At 40.5% G+C, this 20,188-nt stretch overlaps 1 protein-coding gene across 5 annotated transcripts in view; it reads left to right on the forward strand.

The window, feature by feature from the left end:
• Positions 1 to 19,938, forward strand: part of FAM114A1 (family with sequence similarity 114 member A1) — a gene marked incomplete at both ends in the record, with an annotated part of 56,005 nt that extends 36,067 nt beyond the window's left edge. For 3 of the 5 annotated variants that reach the window (XM_079701679.1, XM_079701680.1, XM_079701681.1), the window contains 7 exons: positions 2,040 to 2,163; positions 7,378 to 7,469; positions 9,717 to 9,878; positions 10,728 to 10,867; positions 13,627 to 13,699; positions 18,176 to 18,229; positions 19,433 to 19,938. In XM_079701679.1, the coding sequence (XP_079557805.1) occupies positions 2,040 to 2,163; positions 7,378 to 7,469; positions 9,717 to 9,878; positions 10,728 to 10,867; positions 13,627 to 13,699; positions 18,176 to 18,229; positions 19,433 to 19,534 (747 nt within the window). Of the gene's footprint in view, positions 1 to 2,039; positions 2,164 to 7,377; positions 7,470 to 9,716; positions 9,879 to 10,727; positions 10,868 to 13,626; positions 13,700 to 15,341; positions 15,369 to 18,175; positions 18,230 to 19,432 lie in introns of those variants that run through there. The other 2 variants (XM_079701682.1, XM_079701683.1) reach the window with 2 other exon arrangements.
• Positions 19,939 to 20,188: the final 250 nt, after the last annotated feature.

Genomic DNA, 20,188 nt, shown 5'->3' on the forward strand with positions numbered 1-20,188 from the left:
CTTCTCTGCTGGCTCTCCCTCCAGAGCAAGTGTTTGACCTGCAGAATGAAAAATTTTAAACCTTACTATTTTATAGTCAGACTTCACTTTTTATATGGTTCTCCATGCACTGTGACCATTTTGGAAATTCAAATGGTCTTCAGATTCACAGAGGTTGACTGACCATCGGTACAAATAATTTTTAAGTGCTTATGAAGGACAGTTTCAAAAGAGGGGTTCTGAAGACAGTGAACAGGGAGCACCAGTTTAAGCATCATCCTCTGTGCAGTATCCCTGCCCACCCTCTCGCCTCCCCAAGGGGCCTTGCAGCCCCCTTGCTGGGAACCCCCTACTGTCACTACACTCACACCTGGTGTGGCTGTTCTCTGTTCACATGGGCCTCCCTCCTTGAGACTGTAAGATCTCTGAGAAGAAAAATGTATCTTGCATGCTTTTGTAACCCCAGTACCATAAAACATCTAGCAAGTGTATTAGTATGTATGTCTGTAATATACATAAAACTATTTATTTATATATTTGTTTACATACACTTTTTAATTGAAGTATAGTTGCTTTACAATATTGTTAAAGTTTGTTAATTTGTTAGTTTCAGGTGTACAGCAAAGTGACTCAGTTATTTTTTTCAGATTATATTCCATTATAAGTTATTATAAGATATTAAGTATAATTCCCTGTGCTGTATAGTAAATCTCTGTTGCTCATCTATTTTATATGTAGTAGTTTGTATCTGTTAATCCCGTACTCCTCCCTCCCTCTCCCCTTTGGTAACTATAAGTTTGTTTTCTGTCTTACATATATGTTTGTTTACATTATATATATAATTTATTGACCATCACGATAAATACTCCTGAGTACATCATTTCATTTAACCTTCAAAACAGTCTTATAAGGTAGATGCTATAAGTTCTCATTTTAGAGATAAGAGAACTGAGTCACAGAAAGGTTAAGTAAATTACCCAAAGTCACATAATTAATAAGTGAAGAGCTGATATTTGAATCGAGGGTTGACACCAAGGTATGTTTTCAGCCACTATGACAGAAGAGCTGCCACCAACATTTACTTAGCATCTGCTGTCCGCACTTGTGCAATGTTGTTTCATTTATTCCACAAAGGATCACAATGAAGTGGGGCTCTCAGTTTAAAACAAAAAACTTCTTTTGGGTGTATACCCAGAAGTGGAATTGCTGGATCACATGGTAGATCTATTTTTAATTTTTTGAGGAAGCCAAAAACTGGATTTTGAAGAGATATATATGCACTCCCATGTTTATTGTGTTAGTCACAATAGCCAAGATATGGAAACATCCTAAATGCCCATCAACATGAATGGATTAAAAAAGGTGTGAGATATATACACAGTAGAATATTATTCAGCCATGAGAAAGGAGGACATCCTGCCATTTGCGACAACATGGTTGGACCTTGAGCACCTTATGCTAAGTGAGATAAGCATGATATCACTTATATGTGGAATCTCAAAAAAGTCAGACTCATAAAAATCAGTAAAATGGTGGTTAGCCGGGGATTGGGGGGAGGATAAGATAGATGTTACTTAGGGGTACAAACTTGCAAAAGTAGTAAATAAGCCATAGAGATCTAATGTGTAGTACGAGGCATATGGACAACAGTATTGTACTATAATCATCAAACTTGCTAAGAGACTACAATTTTAATTGTCTCAACCACTAAAAAGAAAGTATAATTATGTAATGTGATAGAGGTGCTAAATATCGCTACAGTGGCAATCATTACAATATACACAAATTAACATGTCCTTCAAATTAACATGTTATACACCTTAAATTTACACAATGTTATCTGTCAAATATTTTCAGTTAAAAACATGAGAAAACTGAGGCCCAAGGAGCTTATGTAACTTACCCAAAGTTGCACAGTTACTAGGCAGTTAAATCCAACATTCAACCCAGTGTTACCTCCCACACCATGAATCACCTGGGAGAACTGGGCACAGCTGTACGTAAACATCATTAATGAGAAGAAAAGGTGACAGTTATGCTGACCTATTTCTTTTTTTCAGGTTCAGTCATTTTTAGCATCACTTGATGGAGAGAAGCTGGAAGTCTTAAAAAATGACCTAATTTCCATTAAAGACATCTTTGCAGCCAAAGAATTAGAGAATGAAGAGAATCAAGAAGTGCAAGGTAAAGGAAAATAACCAGTTAAATAGCAAGACAAACGATTGGTACCGTCCTTACGAAACTGCTGTTAATAAGCATAGCCCTTTGAACAGGGGAGAATTACTTAATTCAGGTGCTTCTCCTACTCACTTCCAAACTCTCTGTGCATCTGCTCTCGTTACAGGAGCTGGTCACCTTGACCTATAGTCCTCTTGTCCTTTGGGCGGGAACTCCTGAGTGAGGCACCTTTATTTCTCTGGCGTCCCTGGCATGTCACAGGCACACAGCAAATGCATCTGGTTAAGTGAACAAAGAGCACAGTGTACTCAACAGGGCCCTGATGACTAGAGTTTATGCTCCAGTGTCTGATTCTTTACCTGCATGTGGAAGTTGTTGTTGATGGTGGGCAGGTCTTTCAATGGATTTCTTTTCATATTTTTCTTCTTCCTTTTAATTTCTGTGTGTAGGAGTTAGGGTGTATTTGTAAGTGGCCTACACTTCACCCAAAAAATACAAAGACACACGGTGCATCAAGGCGTGATTTGTCAGGTTTGATTGATTTAGTCAATCACTAAAGTGAGCCAGGTACACGGTCTTCTAGCCAGGCAATGACATGACCCCAAGGAGACTAGAACCTATTTTGTGAGAAGCAAGGCTTCCTTGAGAGAGGAAAAGAGGTTCCCAAAGTTGGACGTGCATAATGATTAAGTTGTCCATTTGAGAGCAGAATATAGTAAAGCATTTGCTGTGTACCTGGAGAGTGATTGATGTCACCACCAAGCACTAGACAGTTGTTTCACGTAGGTTATACTGAAAACTTAAGCAACCTTGGACACACAAGGCTGGCTTCTCCTGGGATCATCTGAAGGGTCTTATTTGCAACATTTTCACTACTTACTTGCTATTTGTCCTTGAACAAGTTATGTAACCTTTCTGAAATTCAGTATCTTACCTGTAAAATGGAGACAGTGATACCTATTCCTGAGGGCTATTGTAAGGATCAAATTAGATAATATATGCAAAAACATATTACAGAGCCTGGCACACAGAACTGCTCGAAGTGTTAGCTGTTATTATTATTAAAAGTGCTAACACGATTCCAGGAAAATAGTAAAGATGGAATAAGTTATAACTTTTATTTACAATTGTACCTGTGATAATGTACATGCATATCATGTACATCACTCTCTGGTAACATTTTGTGCCCAGACGTGTTACATACCTTTAATCAAAGCTCAAACACAAGAGCTCAAATGCTTCAGCCTAGATGCTCAGGGCAAAATTGTTCTAAGCATTTGCAAACTGTCTTTTAAATACTATCTCCCGCTTTAGCCCCGCATGCTGACCTTATGTGCCTTCAGTTTAATGAGATTTATGCTCACTGCATCAAAATAGAAGAATCAATTATACTGAAGCATAGGAAAAGGTCATTATCAAAGAGACAGTAGGAGAACAATGTTTTTGAGCATTTGTGTGTTTCTACAAGGCCACAAAGGATGACAATCTTGTCTTTGCTTTAATAATGAAGAAACTAAGATACTAGCTGTCAAAGGTGATGCAGCTAGTATTCTGAACCCAAGATGAACTAATGTAGATGCCTCTTTTCCAGAGTAACAATCACCAAAAAGATGCAGGCTATTTTTCTTCAGTTTATGATGCCTAAGGTAGACCTTTGCCTTATTGGGGGTGTCATTCAGAATGGATAAAAACAGGATCCCAAATTCTCCCTAACATCAAAGAAATATTGTTTCCAGTGTAAGTTAATGCAGTATGGCATCCCCAACTAGTGCAATTCTTGGAGAGAAAACTTGATTCGATACTGTTAAATAGAAAATGTTACTACATGTGTTATGTTCCAGTCTTAATATAGAGCTTCAGTAAATGGAGATTTTTGAATATGACCAAAAAAAAAAAATTGAAGTCCTGAACAGCATGCTTAAGAAATGGTAGATTAATCTCTCTTTAAGTGATGGAACCCTGTTACCTCCCATAATATGTCCATTTTCCTAAAGGGCAGCTCCAGATTATCAAAACACAATTACTTTTAATTAACTTAATTTAATAAATAAATGTCATTTAGACACCTAAAGAAGAATGGGAGAGAAGAATAGCAGGGTTGTCGTTAAATCAATCCAATATGATGGAGTGTTATGACTCCAGAAAGGTGAGGGATTAATTAAAAGCTGTCGAGAGCAATCTCATTAGTGAGGGAGAGCAGACAATCCAGGAGCAAAATTCTGGGAGAAACCACAGCATTCTCATCATATTTTTTCTTATAAGCACTTGCATTCCTAAAAGCCCCCAACACCTGAATAATTTATTTGGTAGTCTTAGAAAATGTAATAAACTGTCATTTTTAGATAAATTTAATATTGGGCTCCTCTGCATTTAATAACATTAGCTAATGATTTGCATGTTTGTCCTACCAGCAGAGTGTAATTTTATCGCACTGCCGTGGGTCTCTAATTTGGTTTACCACTGCTGTGAAAAGATTTTTAAAAGATATTTTCTCTTTTTGTTGACTTGGTGAAGATCTTCTCAGCCACACATACAGACCAAGAATTGTAGTAATAGGTATTCTTTGTTGCAACATTCTTTAACATCTGTTTTTTATTTACGTCCATTTTTCTCTGTGATGATTTTCCTAAAACATTTGTTACAAGTTATTGGTGTATATCTCTGTCTTATAGAACGAATGAACATTTAAAAGCTGGAGCTACAGAGAGTACGTGTATCCTAATTCAGTCACTCAAATATTTTTAATCTCCCTATGTTTATATCTTTGTAACACTTAACAGTATAGTTTATATAAAACTCTAGTGTTTACAAAATACTTACACATTTGTTGTATTATTTGCTCCTTACAATAACACTAAAGAGTAGATGGGGCTTCCCTGGTGGCGCAGTGGTTGAGAGTCCGCCTGCCGATGCAGGGGACACGGGTTCGTGCCCCGGTCCAGGAAGATCCCACATGCCGCGGAGCGGCTGGGCCCGTGAGCCACGGCCGCTGAGCCTGTGCGTCCGGAGCCTGTGCTCCGCAACGGGAGAGTTCACAACAGTGAGAGGCCCGCGTACCGCAAAAAAAAAAAAAAAAGAGTAGATGGCTGGGTTTTATTATCCTGTATTTACAGAGGAGGAAATGGAGGCTAAGAAGCCCTGTGACTGGCCCCAGGTCACAGAGCCACTAGTGCAGGAGCTGGGGAAGAACCTCCACGTCCTCAGCCTCAGTCCAGGTCTCTTTCTGCCCTGCAGCACTGCCTCACGGAGATGAGAAGGACCAGGCAGTTTGGAAAGGAGACCCCGTGGGAATTGCCCCTCTTACTTTGCCTACCTAGAGAGGATGAGACCAAGATCTCTGCCCAACAGAGACAGAATCCCAGCTTTTGATGCCCTCTCCCTCTCTCTCTCTCTCTCTCTCTCATTCTCTCCCTGACTCAGTAGCCCTCCAGCTCTCCCTTTGTACATGTGACTAAAGCCTTCTCATTTTTGAAGGCTCTGTTCAGGCATCACCTCCCCAAGGAAGGTTTCTTAATACCCCTGAGAATTGGATCAAGTGTTGCAGAAGACTGCTCCGTCTGAGCACTTGCTTTATGGGTTTTATGATTTGCTTGTATCAGCTTCACTGTGAACAAAGACAGCCATCTCTCCCTCTACCGCAAGGCACATGCCTCCCTCCCCCTGTGGCGGTCACCCTGTCCTCCTTGCTGTCCCTGAGCAAGCCAGGCACACTCCCTCCTGGACTTGACCCTGGCAGTGCCTCTGCCTGGAAGGCTCTTCCCCTGATCTGTGTGGCTCATCCCTCTCCTCCTCTGGGTTATTACTCAAAGGCCATTTTCTCAGCTCCTCTCCATTTGAAATTCCTAACCCCCAGCTGTCCCTATTCCTCTCCCTTGATTTATACTTCTCCATAAAACTTCTCACCTGACATATATGTTTTACTTCTCTAGTTTGTTTATTGACCTGCTCCCCAATGAGAATATATAAATTCTAGGTGATGATAAACTGATTAGGCCAAATTCTTTGAACAAAGACCTACAAGTTATCCTGGCTATCTTCACAAGCTGCTGATTAACCATTTTGTCTCTAAAACAGAAATAAGCACAAGCAGACAAGTGTTAGATACAGTATTTCTCACATAGCTTAGTCCTCTCTGAAGCTACTGCCTTCACCCACTAACATAGGCCATGGTATTTTCTTCTCAGAGGGTTTCTGAGATCATGTAATAAGGCCAGATGAATGATGCTTTTATCCTTCCACTACTGCCCCAAACTGGTGATACAATCCATTGTGATATCAATTCTTTAGCACTTATAAGAAACTTTGAAAATGGCCTCAACTTTTACATACAAACGAGAGATATAATATTGTAACTTTTAAAGATCTCTCCTCTTTATTGCCCACCAATAATATTGTTATTTTTATTTCATGATATATATATATATAACATGTTATATTATAGATAATCAATATATTAGTATCTATGGTATAATATATTAGTAAATTATTTATTCAATAAATATTCATTTTAGCACCTGTTATGTTCCAGGCACTGTGTTAGATGCTCTGGATTCAGGAATGAGCAAAACAAATATTGTCTGTATCCTTAGGTAGCTTCCAATCTGAAGGGAAGACATATCATTATGTAATATTGTAGGACCAGGCAGGTGTCCTAGGAAACCGTGGGAAGTTTCTCCAGAGATATAATGTTGTTATAAGTATTAAGATATAAGTAGATGATCCATGGAGACTAATTCTGCTTGCTCAGTACTGTAGCTCTGTGGACCTAAAAGGGTACCCTGAGTATCATTAAGGGTTGCAATGCTAAGCATAACAGTATTGTAAGTCATAAACACAGTGTTGTCCCAGGGCTCTCAAGCCTGAGAAGGGTCATTCATTTGTTCATTCAGTCATTCAGCAAACAGCTACTGACCACCTATAGCTGTGAAAAAGACCAGTAGGTCCCTCCCTGCCCTCATGTGCCCTTCGGGCCAGCCCAGGGGTGCCCCAGGTAGAGCTGCGAGCAGCAAGGCTCCACCAGCTCCTCGCCCAACTGCAGCCTGCTGCCTCGCCTCTGTGCTCATACACGGGCACAGCTCGTCTTTGCCCGGCGGCTGGAGGGTGGGCTGCTGCTGCCCCCACTTATACTCTGACTATGGGCTGTAAAGTTGGGGAAGCTGCCACATTCTGAAGGATGAAAAATAAATCATGCTTCTTACTTCTGTCATTTTCTATTTCCAGGGATAGAAGAAAAGGGAGAAGAATTTGCTAGCATGCTTACAGAGCTTCTCTTTGAATTGCATGTTGCGGCCACGCCTGACAAACTCAATAAGGTCAGCACCGTATGAATCTCGGTTTTTGCTTGTTGGTTTGTTTTATTTTTAAAAGGTCTCGGTTGTAAACTCCAGAAATCCACCTGAAATAGAAAAACCCCAAGTCCCAGTGGCACATAGAGGGAGGGGAGTCCCAGGTCAGTAATTAAGATTCGAGGAGGCAACACCATGAAATGTGACTGCAGAGAACCTGCTAGACTGTGTCCTGAGACCTGCGTTTTAGTTGCAGTTTCACTGGTAATTACCTTGTGACCTTGAACAAGTCATTTCTCCTTAAAATAGGGTCTTAGATCAGATCAGTGGTTATCCTCAGCCTACAGGAGGAAAGAAGGTGCAGAATCACCAAGGGGCTTTTTCAAATTCCATCTCCCCTCCCCTCAAAAGTGACATGCCAGCATTAGGCAGAGAAAGCACATGTGCCAGAGCCAGGCCACTCACACAACCCCTCCCACTGGAAAGCTGGTGCTTTGTCGTGTCTAAGACCATCTGAGCTTTCACTGTCTGGGTTCCTCTGAGAGTAACACTGGATGTTTTGCAAGTTCCTACAAGGTCTTGCTATGGCATTTCTTAATGAGGTCACTGATCATTAATTACTTAAAACTGTCATTTTTCCCATTCTCTCTCTCTCTCTTCTCTTTTCTTTTTTTTGGAATTTTTGAATTTTATTTTATTTACTTTTTAATACAGCAGGTTCTTATCAGTCCTCCATTTTATACACATCAGTGTATACATGTCAATCCCAGTCTCCAAGTTCATCCCACCACCACCGGCTCTCTTTCTTCTCTTTAGCGATCAGTGGTTGACACAGGTCCTCACTCATCAAGGTGGGTGAGAAAAGGGCAGACTGAGGCAGTGAAGTGGAGAGATGAGCAATTTCTTTATCTCTGATAGAGGTCACTGATTCTGGCAGGTCAGTGACTTGAACACAGCAGGGAAATTGCCTCATTCATCTCCACACAGCACCTGCCGCAGCTCAGAGAGTGTGTGTGGTGCCTCTGAGATCTCACTGGCTTATTTACATAGGTAAACCTTTGTCCCTAAAAGAGGACACACCAAGCATGGTTTGTTAGGTTTTGTCTCCCCTAATCTTCTCCCCATTAACTTGCCATCAACACCATGACACATTAAACTTTGACATGCAAGCTTTCAAATGAGAAGTAAGTCTTGCATAAGCTCAGATGCAACTTAAGCAAACAGCTTAAACTATAATATGAAAGCTGGTGAGTCTGCCCTTTCAAAATTCAGGGAGTAACAGATAGGGAAGGTGGTTTCTGCTTGTTCTAAAACTTTTAAGGCCACAAGTTGCTCAAACTGCACTCATGTGAAGTGAAACTCATCACAGTTCTTCTCTTGTTCCCACCCCCCCGACCCCACCATGAGAGCTTCTGGCATGGCTGGAGAGGAGCAGAGCCATCCTTCATCTTCCGCGTGATACATTATTAGGTCCATGAAACATTAAGGGCTTCATGAGACAGAGCAGATGAGGACATTTGCTTTAGCAATGACCCTGGCTAAATTTCATAGATATGTATATGAAATTTTACATTGGTCACAAAAAGTGAAAAATATACTATGGCTTTTCCAAAGTGATGGTCATTTTTATTTCTATCTGAGTATCATTTTTTTTTAAGATTTTATTTATTTATTTCTTGGCTGCATTGGGTCTTCTGTTGCTCTGCACAGGGTTTCTCTAGTTGCGGTGAGTGGGGGCTACTCTTTGTTGCGGCGTGAGGGCTTCTCATTGCGGTGGCTTCTCTTGTTGCGGAGCACAGGCTCTAGGCACGCAGGCTTCAGTAGCTGTGGCACACGGGCTCAGTAGTTGTGGCTCGCGGGCTCTAGAGTGCAGGCTCAGTAGTTGTGGCGCACGGGCTTAGTTGCTCTGCGGCATGTGGGATCTTCCCGGACCAGGGCTCGAACCCGTGTTCCCTGCATTGGCAGGCGGATTCTTAACCACTGCGCCACCAGGGAAGCCCTGAGTATCATTTTAGAATGCTTTCCAAAAATTCCTCTGGCCCTGCAGTTATCTCTCCATACATTCTTTCTATTCTGTCCCTTTTTCTTACTGTATTTTTTACCAGAAAGCAACAACAAGGTGTTTTTAAGGAAGTTGAGGAATTGCCCCATCACTCTTTAAACGTACAGAGAACCACCCTTGGCGGTTTAGGGTTTGATCCAAGTCATGGGATTGGCTTTTGTGTCTCCATATTTGTACAATAAACATATTGCTTTGGTTGGGGGCCTTTGCAGGCCATGAAAAAAGCTCATGACTGGGTGGAAGAGGATCAAACTGTGGTGCCAGTAGACGTGGCCGAAGAGTCAGAGGACAAAACAGAGAAGGAAGAAAAGGAAGAGAAACCTGAAAACCCCGAAGAAGATAAGAGGGAAGAAAGGAAAACTAAGACAGTCGAGGTAAATGCATTACAGATCGTCCGCCTAAAGAGCAGTAATATTATGTTCATTTTATCAACAGCCTAATTTTAAGTGAGGCAAGGCCATTTCATTTTCATTTATGCCCTATTCCACACTATAGAAATATGAGTATTAATGTAATAAATACTAAAATTTCTCTATACCAGGACATTTCGTGATTTAGCATAGATATTGTAGCTTTCCTCCATAGCGTTACAGTTATAATTTAAAGGAAAAAAGATATTTAAGAACATAGTTGATTTATCTTTAGGGTAAAATTCCATCATATCAAATTCGTAACCATAACATGTCCTTATGCCCCATAACTAATGAGGTAATTGAAGCTTTTTCCAAAAAAGCATTTCATTGCCACAGTTTTTATTCTGTAGTTTAATAAATTTATATATTCATAATTTATAATCTGCCTATGTTCAAAAATGAGTTTGTAATAACTTCATTTTACGTTGAATTTTAATTTTAGAGAAAGTTTCAAATTAGATTGCTCTAAAGAAAAATGTCCACTGAGGCCTGTTCAATTCAGCCACCCTTCCACACGCTTTCATGAGTACCTGTCTGTTGTGTGCCCAGCACTGCTCTGAGATCTGGGGACCCAGCTGTGAAGAAGGCTTGTTATGTCCCTGGGACCTGGTGACACTTCTGTTTTATGGTAGCATTTCCACTTAGAAAAGTCTTAGGTACACCCATTAATCTTTGGGTAAATTTTTTCTGGTCATATTTGTTTTGGGGAATTTTTTTCCAGGAATTATATAATTGTTTTAATGTCACAGGAGTTTTTTAGAAAGCATCTGCCCAATGAATAATTTTCTGACTTGTACTTTTTGCTTTCAGGAAGCATACATGCAGTCCATCGAAAGCCTGGCAGAAGTAACAGCTCGCTGTATTGAGCAGCTTCATAAAGTAGCAGAATTAATTCTTCATGGACAAGAAGAGGAGAAACCAGCTCAGGACCAAGCAAAAGTTCTGATAAAGTAAATGTTACTTTTAATTCTTATTTTTCCAATTTTATGTATACGTGCCATTCAAATGCACACACACACGCACACACACGCATACACCCTCACCTACTAAAGGTTCAGATTTCATGTCAACTAATTCCATTGTTCTGTGGTCATCTTAAGAAATAAGGACTCTCTTAAGAAATGAACCAAGTTAGCGAGAACAGTAATAATTAGCTAGGCATTCCAGGAGTTATTTATGAAGAGATTTAAGGGAAGACACCCTAAATCATTCAGAGCTAAGTGTTTGTTTTAATAGATCAGAATCTTGAAAGTACAGACCTTTGAATATAATTACATTTTCAACATGCCACACAGATAAAAGACACCTTAATGGACCTTCTCAACTAGTTTCACAGAAACATGCAAACACACCCCCACTGTTCCGAGGGACTTACACCAGCTCTGCATATTCTGAATTCTGGCAATGATGGTCACTAACGTAAGCCAGTTCACTGTGGATTGCTTTTGCGTGCGTATTTGCTATCATATGTTTATTCTTCAATAAGCTACTATTATTAGTTTAGTGAAATAAAAATGTGTATATATATATATAATGTTATACACATGAAAATAGCTGGTATGGAGCGTTCATTAAAATAGTTGATTATGGAGCTGAAGAATAAGTCATTAACTTTTACGCATATGACTGTAAGCTGCGGTATAGAAAATCAGCACAGGTCCAAATGCCCTCTCATTATTATATAGACACAGGAGCCAAAATAAGAGCCTACTAAAAATATATGGGTACACAGACACAGACACACACACACACACATCTCAACACATTCACTCACTTGCTAGCTAACTAGTCTACACTTATTACTACATTTGTCATTGTAGGTTGGGGAGCAAATTTTTGGTGGAAGAACCTTCCAAAAATTCATTATTAGTGTCTCTGATGGCATTTTTCCTCACTCGTACAGATTTGTGATCTAGTGTAGATTTTCATATCTAAACGTGAAAATCGAAGATATTATAAGCACTGCACAATCCTGCCCTTAAAATGCCTACAAAGAATATGTACTTGTCTCGACGTAAAGAAGGAAGAGGAAAGGGCAAAATAGGAAGTTTCAAGTATAGAGGAAAACATCTGAGTACTGTTTTATATTTGCATGCTGATTTGAAAGAGGAGGGCTGAAGTCAGAAGTTTCTGAGTATGGAAAGCAGAACCTTACCCTTAGCTCCTGTCTGATTCTCAGCCCCTGATTGTCCCAACCTTACCAAGCTGCTCCAAGCAAAATGTAATAAGGCCTCATATATATCTGCACAATAAGTGCCTTTCCACCCACCTGCCCAAGAACATAGGCAGAACTACTCTTTGCTATCCCTTGGCCTTACTCCTGACCTTTTCTGCAGATAAGTTTTGGATGGTTGGGTGGATGGATGAGTAGTTGGATGGATAGATGAGTGGAAGGAGGGATAGATGGATATAGCTCAACAAACTTGAATACATACCTTAGACAGAACCCCTATTTATCAGAACAAAACTTGCCTCTACTGACATCACTAGATCTTTTTAACATGTAAGATTCTTAACTTGGAGTTATTGTTTTGCTAATAGCATTTTAATCACTTCATAAAAGTCATACATACTTATTGCTAAAAAAAATCAGGCAAAATGCACCATTGTTAGGTAGATTGTTTTCAGTTTTTGTCATCATCTATAATGTTATGACACACATTTCTTTGTTAAATATTTGTATCTATCTTGCATTATTTTCTTGGGGTAAAGTCCTAGGCCTGGAATGGCTGGAATAAACATTGGGGTAAAGTTTTTTTTTTTTTTTCTGTACTTGGGCCTCTCACTGTTGTGGCCTCTCCCGTTGCGGAGCACAGGCTCCAGACGCGCAGGCTCAGCGGCCATGGCTCACGGGCCCAGCCGCTCCGCGGCATGTGGGATCTTCCCGGACCGGGGCACGAACCCGCGTCCTCTGCACTGGCAGGTAGACTCTCAACCACTGCGCCACCAGGGAAGCCCTGGGGTAAAGTTTTGATGTATTTGATGTAAGTCGTAAAAAACATATTCTACAGGATCTTTATTTTGAGGCATCTCATAAAAACATAATCAGGGGCTTCCCTGGTGGCACAGTGGTTGAGAGTCCGCCTGCCGATGCAGGGGACGTGGGTTCGTGCCCCGGTCCGGGAAGATCCCACATGCCGTGGAGTGGCTAGGCCCATGAGCCATGGCCGCTGAGCCTGCGCGTCTGGAGCCTGTGCTCCGCAACAGGAGAGGCCACAACAGTGAGAGGTCCGCGTACCGCAACCAACAAAAAAAACCATAATCAAGATATGAAGAGACATCTGAGTTTGAATTTCTTCATCTATAAAATGGGAATAATAATGGACCCTAATAAGGTCATTATGCAGATTAAATGTGATTATGCATATAAAAGTATTTAACATAGTACCCCAGTGAATGTTCATTATTATTTTCAAATGAACAATGCTGGAGAAAAGTCCCTTGGCAAGAGTTTTATACCCCTTGTGGAGCTCAAGCCTGGTATTTTCCTGCATATGCTTTTGCTTCGAAAAAGAGGTAGGGTGAGAATTAGATTAAACTGTGATTGTGAATCATGGAAGAATACTGAGGAAAACATTTCTACAGAACATCTTCAAACTTGAGTGCCCTTCTTTTAAAGGGAATACTGTATTAATATCAATAATTGTATTAACAATACAATTCTTTTTCTTTATTAAAAATACCCAAATCTCTTTTTTTCTTCTTTCAGATTAACTACTGCAATGTGCAAGGAAGTGGCCTCCTTATCAGAGAAGTTTACAAATTCTTTAACCACTGTTGGGGTAAGATTATGATACTGATTCTTTTTTCACCTTTTTGAGGGGAAGGCCTACAAGGGGCTGTGATATGAAGTGGAGGACATAGTACCTTCTTTGATAGCTCCACAAAGCAGAAGCTCTGCCAGGACATTTGCTAAAATGAGGCCTGAATATCTTCTCTAGCTATAGGCAGCTTAAGGCTCTCATCTGACTGAGTTCTAGCCCTGATACGACCATATCAGACATAGAAGGTATTGGGTGGATTTTCAAACCTCTCTGGGCCTCATTCCCTTTATTTGTTCACTAAGGTTCCTTCTATTATTTAACATCTGTGATATATAATTCCACAGTCTCTAGTAAAATAATTCATTTTTAATATTCACATTCACTGTTGCCCTGAAAGCCTATTTTATAAGCCACACAAGACAAAAATGTCTGTGCTTTATTGTTACACTTCAACTTTGACCAAAAGAAAAAAATTTTACCAATCTGTAGAAGTGTTTCTATTCTCGAGGCAACAATTTTGAAAGGTTCAGCATTCATTTGGAGCTATGGCTTCTGGTTATTTTCTTTAGAAATCAGTCATGTTCTGTAACTCAACCTAATGGGATTGGAGAAGGCAGTGGCAATTATTCCTTTTCAACCTTTCTACTTTTCCTTTTAAGGCCCTGGATGCAAAGGCAGATGATTCTTTACATGAGAAATAGCAAGTTTCACTTCCTGTTTTAGCTAGGGTGTTTGGGTTACAAATGTATTAGTTTCCTAGGGCTACCTTGACAAGTACCACACTGGGTGACTTCAACAACAGAAATGTATTGTCTCACCATTCTGGAGGCTAGAAGTCTGAAAGTAGGGTATTGGCAGAGCCATGCTTCTTCTGAAGCCTCTAGGGAAGGACTCTTCTCTGCCTCTTCCAGCTTCCCAGGCATTCTTTAGCTTGCAGCAGTGTAACCCCAATTTCTTTCTCTATCTTCACATCATCCTCCCTCTGTGTGTGTCTGTGTCCACATTTCCCTCTTCTTATAAGGACAGCGGTCATATTGGATTAAGGTATGACCAGTACAACCTCATCTTATCTAATTGAAACTGCAACACCCTATCTCCATATAAGGTCACAATCTGATATACTGGAGGTTAGGACTTCAACATTTCTCTTTGTAACACAAAGTAACAGAAACAAGCACTAAATAATTTAGACAGAAAGGGCAGCTTATTAAAGGTAGTGGAGGTATATGAGCAGCCGTGGGGGACCCATCACCGGAGCTCATGTACCTTCTCTCTAAAGTGTTGTTATTAATGTGACTCAACTACAGCAGTTCCTAGTTCTCTCCATTCAAATTCCAGGATCCTGGGTGAGAAGGTTTGAAAGGCTCAGATATGCATCTTGGTGTCTCCAGTAGTGATGAGGACAGGGCCATACCATGTAGACCTACTTTGCTGCTGGGGTACACCTCTTCCCACCCCCACCCCAGGCAAAGAGCAGTTCTCAAAAAACACAAAAATGATTGTGGACTGGGCTGTCCGAGTTGTGTGCCTCTCAGACTTCTGTAAGTGGCTTAGTTGATAAAGGATGAGCTACATACCAACTATTCATTCTGCTGTCAAAGAATATGGTTTGCTTCTCCTGTTTTGTAAAAGACCAGTTTTTATATTTGTCTAATTTCAGGCCTTCAGCAATAGAGCTTCACTGTAAACAGGCAGAGTGAAGGGGGAGGGTAGAAGCTCATTGATAGGATAGGCTTGATAAAATACATTTATGTGATTGGCATCATCTAAGTTAACTGATGCCCATGGACTTTGGTGTAACTGCTAGATTTACAGAGAGGTGTGAGCTCTTAATCAGGATGGAATGACCTTGGCGACTCAGCTTCCCAAGGCTCTACTGTACCCTCTTCTCACTCTTTCCAGTTTACTACCTGAGAAACTGAGTCTCAGAAGGGTGAACGATTCACCCAGTTGACTCAACTCCCAGTTGGCTGCCCATCAGACAAAGCAGACAGATAGCTAACTGTTTGGTTCTCTACGGTTGCCTAGTGATGAGGATGTATATGTCTGTGTCTATGTGTGTTATATGTTTTATATGATTCATGTTAAACATTAATTAATTTATGTTAGTGGGTAATATTCATGGTATTGCTTTCCATTCCCTTTAATGTATTGTATTCCAGCACAGTGCTTCTCAAACCTTAATGTGCAAGCAAATAACCTAGAGAGTTTATTAAATGCAGATTTTGATTCAGTGGATCTAGGATGAGGACTGAGATTCTGCATTTCTAACAAACTCCCAAGTGGTAACAGTGCTCCTAATTCATATCCTACATTTTGAGGAACAAAGCTCTAGCAGATAAGTGTGTACTTGAATGAATACACACACATAAAATACACACACACAGGGCTTCCCTGGTGGCGCAATGGTTGAGAATCTGCCTGCCGATGCAGGGGACATGGGTTCGTGCCCCGGTCCGGGAAGATCCCACGTGCCGCGAAGCGGCTGGGCCCGTGAGCCATGGCCACTGAGCCTGCACGTCCGGAGCCTGTGCTCCGCAACGGGAGAGGCCACAACAGTGAGAGGCCCGCATACCACAAAAAAAAAAAAAAAGAAAAAAGAAAAAAATACACACACACACACGCTTATGTCCAAATGTTTGTATGAACAAAATCAGGAACACACAGATTATTGTTTGGAGAAAGAAAAATCCAAATCTAAATGGAGTTTACTGAAATACCATCTCACTACAATAGTACCTCTCATCTTGTGCTGTGATGAATCATTCACATCGTCATTGTTTGTATTCTCTAAAAGAGCCATTATTCATAACTTGAAGTTAATGAGTGTATATTGCTCTCCAGACTCTATTTAAATTGCTTGCACATCTCATTGATTCTGAAAACCAATGCCATTTTATTGCCCTCATTTTGATTATATTTTAGAGGTTTATTGATAATCAAATAAACATGAAAGCAAACCATAATGGATTTTCTGGTTACTTACTAAAATGACTGGGTTTTTAAAGAGTTTTTTCCCAAGACTCCATTCTGGTTTCCCCAGTAGGACATTACTTAGCCCTTGGTAGAGTAATGTCAGTGAAAGTGGGCTGCTCTGGGAAGAAATAGTTCATTTATATACTTTTGTTTGCCATAAAGTCTTTCAAGTACAGTGAGGGAAAGCAGCCTATTAAGACTGCCCTCTTCTTTCTAGTCCCTGTAATTATTTATTGTCTAAGAGTGGATTGAACATTTTAGATAGAGAAGACTGGACATAATAATAACGGCAACATGAACACTAACTCCCACTTTTTGAACACCTACTTAATATCAGGTTCTGCTTTCCATGTTTTGCAAACTGGGATATGCTGACCTGTTTGCAAGTTATATTTAAGAGTGTTTTAACTTTACTGCCAACCTTGAAAACACACCCTATAACCAAGTACCCGTGTTTGCATTTAAAAGAAAAAAGAAGGGCTTCCCTGGTGGCGCAGTGGTTGCGAGTCCGCCTGCCGATGCAGGGGACGCGGGTTCGTGCCCCGGTCTGGGAGGATCCCACATGCCGCGGAGCGGCTGGGCCCGTGAGCCATGGCCGCTGAGCCTGCGCATCCGGAGCCTGTGCTCCGCAACGGGAGAGGCCACAGCAGTGAGAAGCCCGCGTACCGCAAAAAAAAAAAAAAAAAAAAAAAAAAAAAAAAAAAAAAAGAAAAAAGACTACAGACCAGGGCTGGAACTAGGGTAGGCAAGTAAAGGTACTTAACATGTCTACCAAATTTAAGGGGACTCCCCCCAACAAAAAGAGACAAAGAAACAACCCCAGTCATCTAGATAGATATTTTAATGCAGTATTTTAAAAATCAAAATTAACACCAAAAAATCATGATGAACAAAATATCAAAATTTTAAATAAAGACTGAATCCGACCCTGTACAACTCAACCTCACTCACCTCCCCCTAATCCCAGACCTGCTACGAGCTTTAAATAGTTTAAAAGGTCTGAGTGTAAATTTCTAGCTACGTGACCTTAAGCAAGTTACTCAAACTTCCTGATTCCTATTTTCTCATCTTTATTTTTTTTAATTTTTTTATTAAGATTTTTTTTGATGTGGACCATTTTTAAAGTCTTTATTGAATTTGTTACAATATTGCTTCTGTTTTATGTTTTGGTTCCTTGGCAGCAAGGCATGTGGGATCTTAGCTCCCCAACCAGGGATTGAATATGCACCCCCTGCACTGGCAGGCGAAGTCTTAACCACTGGACCGCCAGGGACGTCCCCTATTTTCTCATCTTTAAATCGGGGTTATCATGGTACCTACCTACCTCCTAAGATTTCTGTCGAAATTAAATGATCGTGTAGGGGAAGCACCAAATATGAAGCCTTGTCTGTAGTAAGCATTCCACTTCTCCCCTTCTTCTCTAAGTGATTCCTCAACAAAGCCAGCGTCTACATTTTCTGGGACAAGCCTTGGAGTACGAGCACCTAATCTGTCAATTTCATCCTTTTGATTCCACAGAGCAACAAGAAGGCTGAGGTCCTTAACCCCATGATCAATAGTGTATTGTTAGAGGTAAGTGGCCTCCTGGAGAGAAAGTGCTTCTGAATCAAAGCAAATGTTAGAGCTACATTTTTTTTTTCTCCCAGGAAGCAAGTGTTATTGCAATTCTAAATTTTATCGTCTACAGTCTTTTTTGAGTACATTTGTGTAGTTAAACCAGCTGTAAACCCTCGGGTGAAGCAGCAGTACCTCATTTTCAAGAATTCTGATTATAAAGAGAAATGCTAAGCTCGCATGTTATTTCTGTCGCTGTTTCCCCCGACAGAAGCACATTTCTGCTGCCAAGTTTGACACCAGATTCAACACTGTGATAATTGGCTGCAATGAGGGGTTCTTGCTCAGTGGTGATTTTCATAAAAATGGGCACTTCCCTCCATTTACATAACCTTGAGTTTAGCTGGGTCTAAGCTCCAGACTGGCAAAAATGACAAGTAGAATGTTTAGCATCTGCCCGTTCAGTGACCAGAGGCAAGATCCTCTGTGACCACTCACTCCGTGGCCTGCCCACCGATCAGGACATTGTAACATGGACATGCAGCTGCCCTGTACAGCTGTGGCTTTGCCAGAAGTAATGATGTAAAATCGAAGAAAAGAAGCCCAGGAGGCCTCATTCTTGACTCAGAGGCACTGTGTTCCACCTGTGATTAGTGGGGGAAAACCTATTAGGGACCAACTCTAAGGAACTGGCACATCTGTAGCCCCAGGGCACCCCACTGAAGCCACAAGGTGTTGACAAGTTGAGTTTGAACATGGGCAATGCATATACAGTAGTTTCTTGCTGTCTGAAGTACCTGTCAAATGCAAAATTTGGAAATTACAAAAGTCAGGGAGGGCTACCTATGTATTTATAGCAATGCGTTTAGGAATTGGGTCTTATCGTTAAGGGAAACTACCAAGGTACAAGAATAACAATGTGGTGACAACAAATGTTACTGTTTAAGACACAGTCACAGAGGGGGATGAAGTTGACAAGAAGAGACAAGGAACCATAGAGGCATGTTCTGGAGGACACAGCTAAGAGGAAACCCAGGCAGTCAGAGGCAGAATAGAAACTTCCAAAGAAATGTGTTTACATCTTTTTTAAGCACCAACATTAAAAGAAAAATATTCTAAAATAGTGTGGGATATGAGGAGAAGGAACATTATCAAATGGGAGGAATTGTCAAGCTGGAACTCTGACAATAACCCTCCAACCACAATTTTCTCCCTTCATAGGGCTGCAATAGCACCACATACATACAGGATGCCTTCCAGCTGCTGCTGCCTGTCCTGCAGGTTTCACACATCCAGACCAGTCGTTCCAAAGCACAGCCATGACCTGGCCAGACTCCATCTAGTTAAAGGAAACAGCAGGCCCTGTTGCTCTGATATATACCATTTCATGGAATGTTTTCGACGCATCTGACCACAGATGCCTGTTTGGAGACACTACAAGCAATTTTGCACAGACAGATTGAGAATGCAAGTTCAAAGACAATATCATTTCTCTTAATGTATACGGTTGTTTTTACAAGTAATTATGTTTCCTTTATGTTAATTTAAATTTACATGGCTTTGTATTAATAATTTCCTTTATCTGGAGTTCACTCAAAATATTCATTTCTATTTTCCTGGTCAAGCATGTTGTATTTGGAAATTCATGGGCAGACCCTAGACTTTAAATTTCCACTTTTAAATTTCCCATTTTTATAGTATGACTTAAAATTAATTCTTATCCTAAACTTAGTTTTGTTATATTAATGCCACCTTCAGAGATAACACTACTCATAGATATTACCTATTATGGTGAAAGAGGAACGTAAGTATCTGTTTATAGTCATGAATTCTCAGAACAAGCATTTATTGAGCTCCTACTGTGTGCTCACAGTAGAGGAACATGATCTCACCCCAGTAGAGACAGATATTCTGAGAGAGGATTTATAATAATTCTTAAAATGCTTTAAAATACTAATAACTTTTCTAAACCTTAAA

Source organism: Hyperoodon ampullatus (assembly GCF_949752795.1).
Source record: "Hyperoodon ampullatus genome assembly, chromosome: 1".
In the NCBI taxonomy this organism is placed as follows: domain Eukaryota; kingdom Metazoa; phylum Chordata; class Mammalia; order Artiodactyla; family Ziphiidae; genus Hyperoodon; species Hyperoodon ampullatus.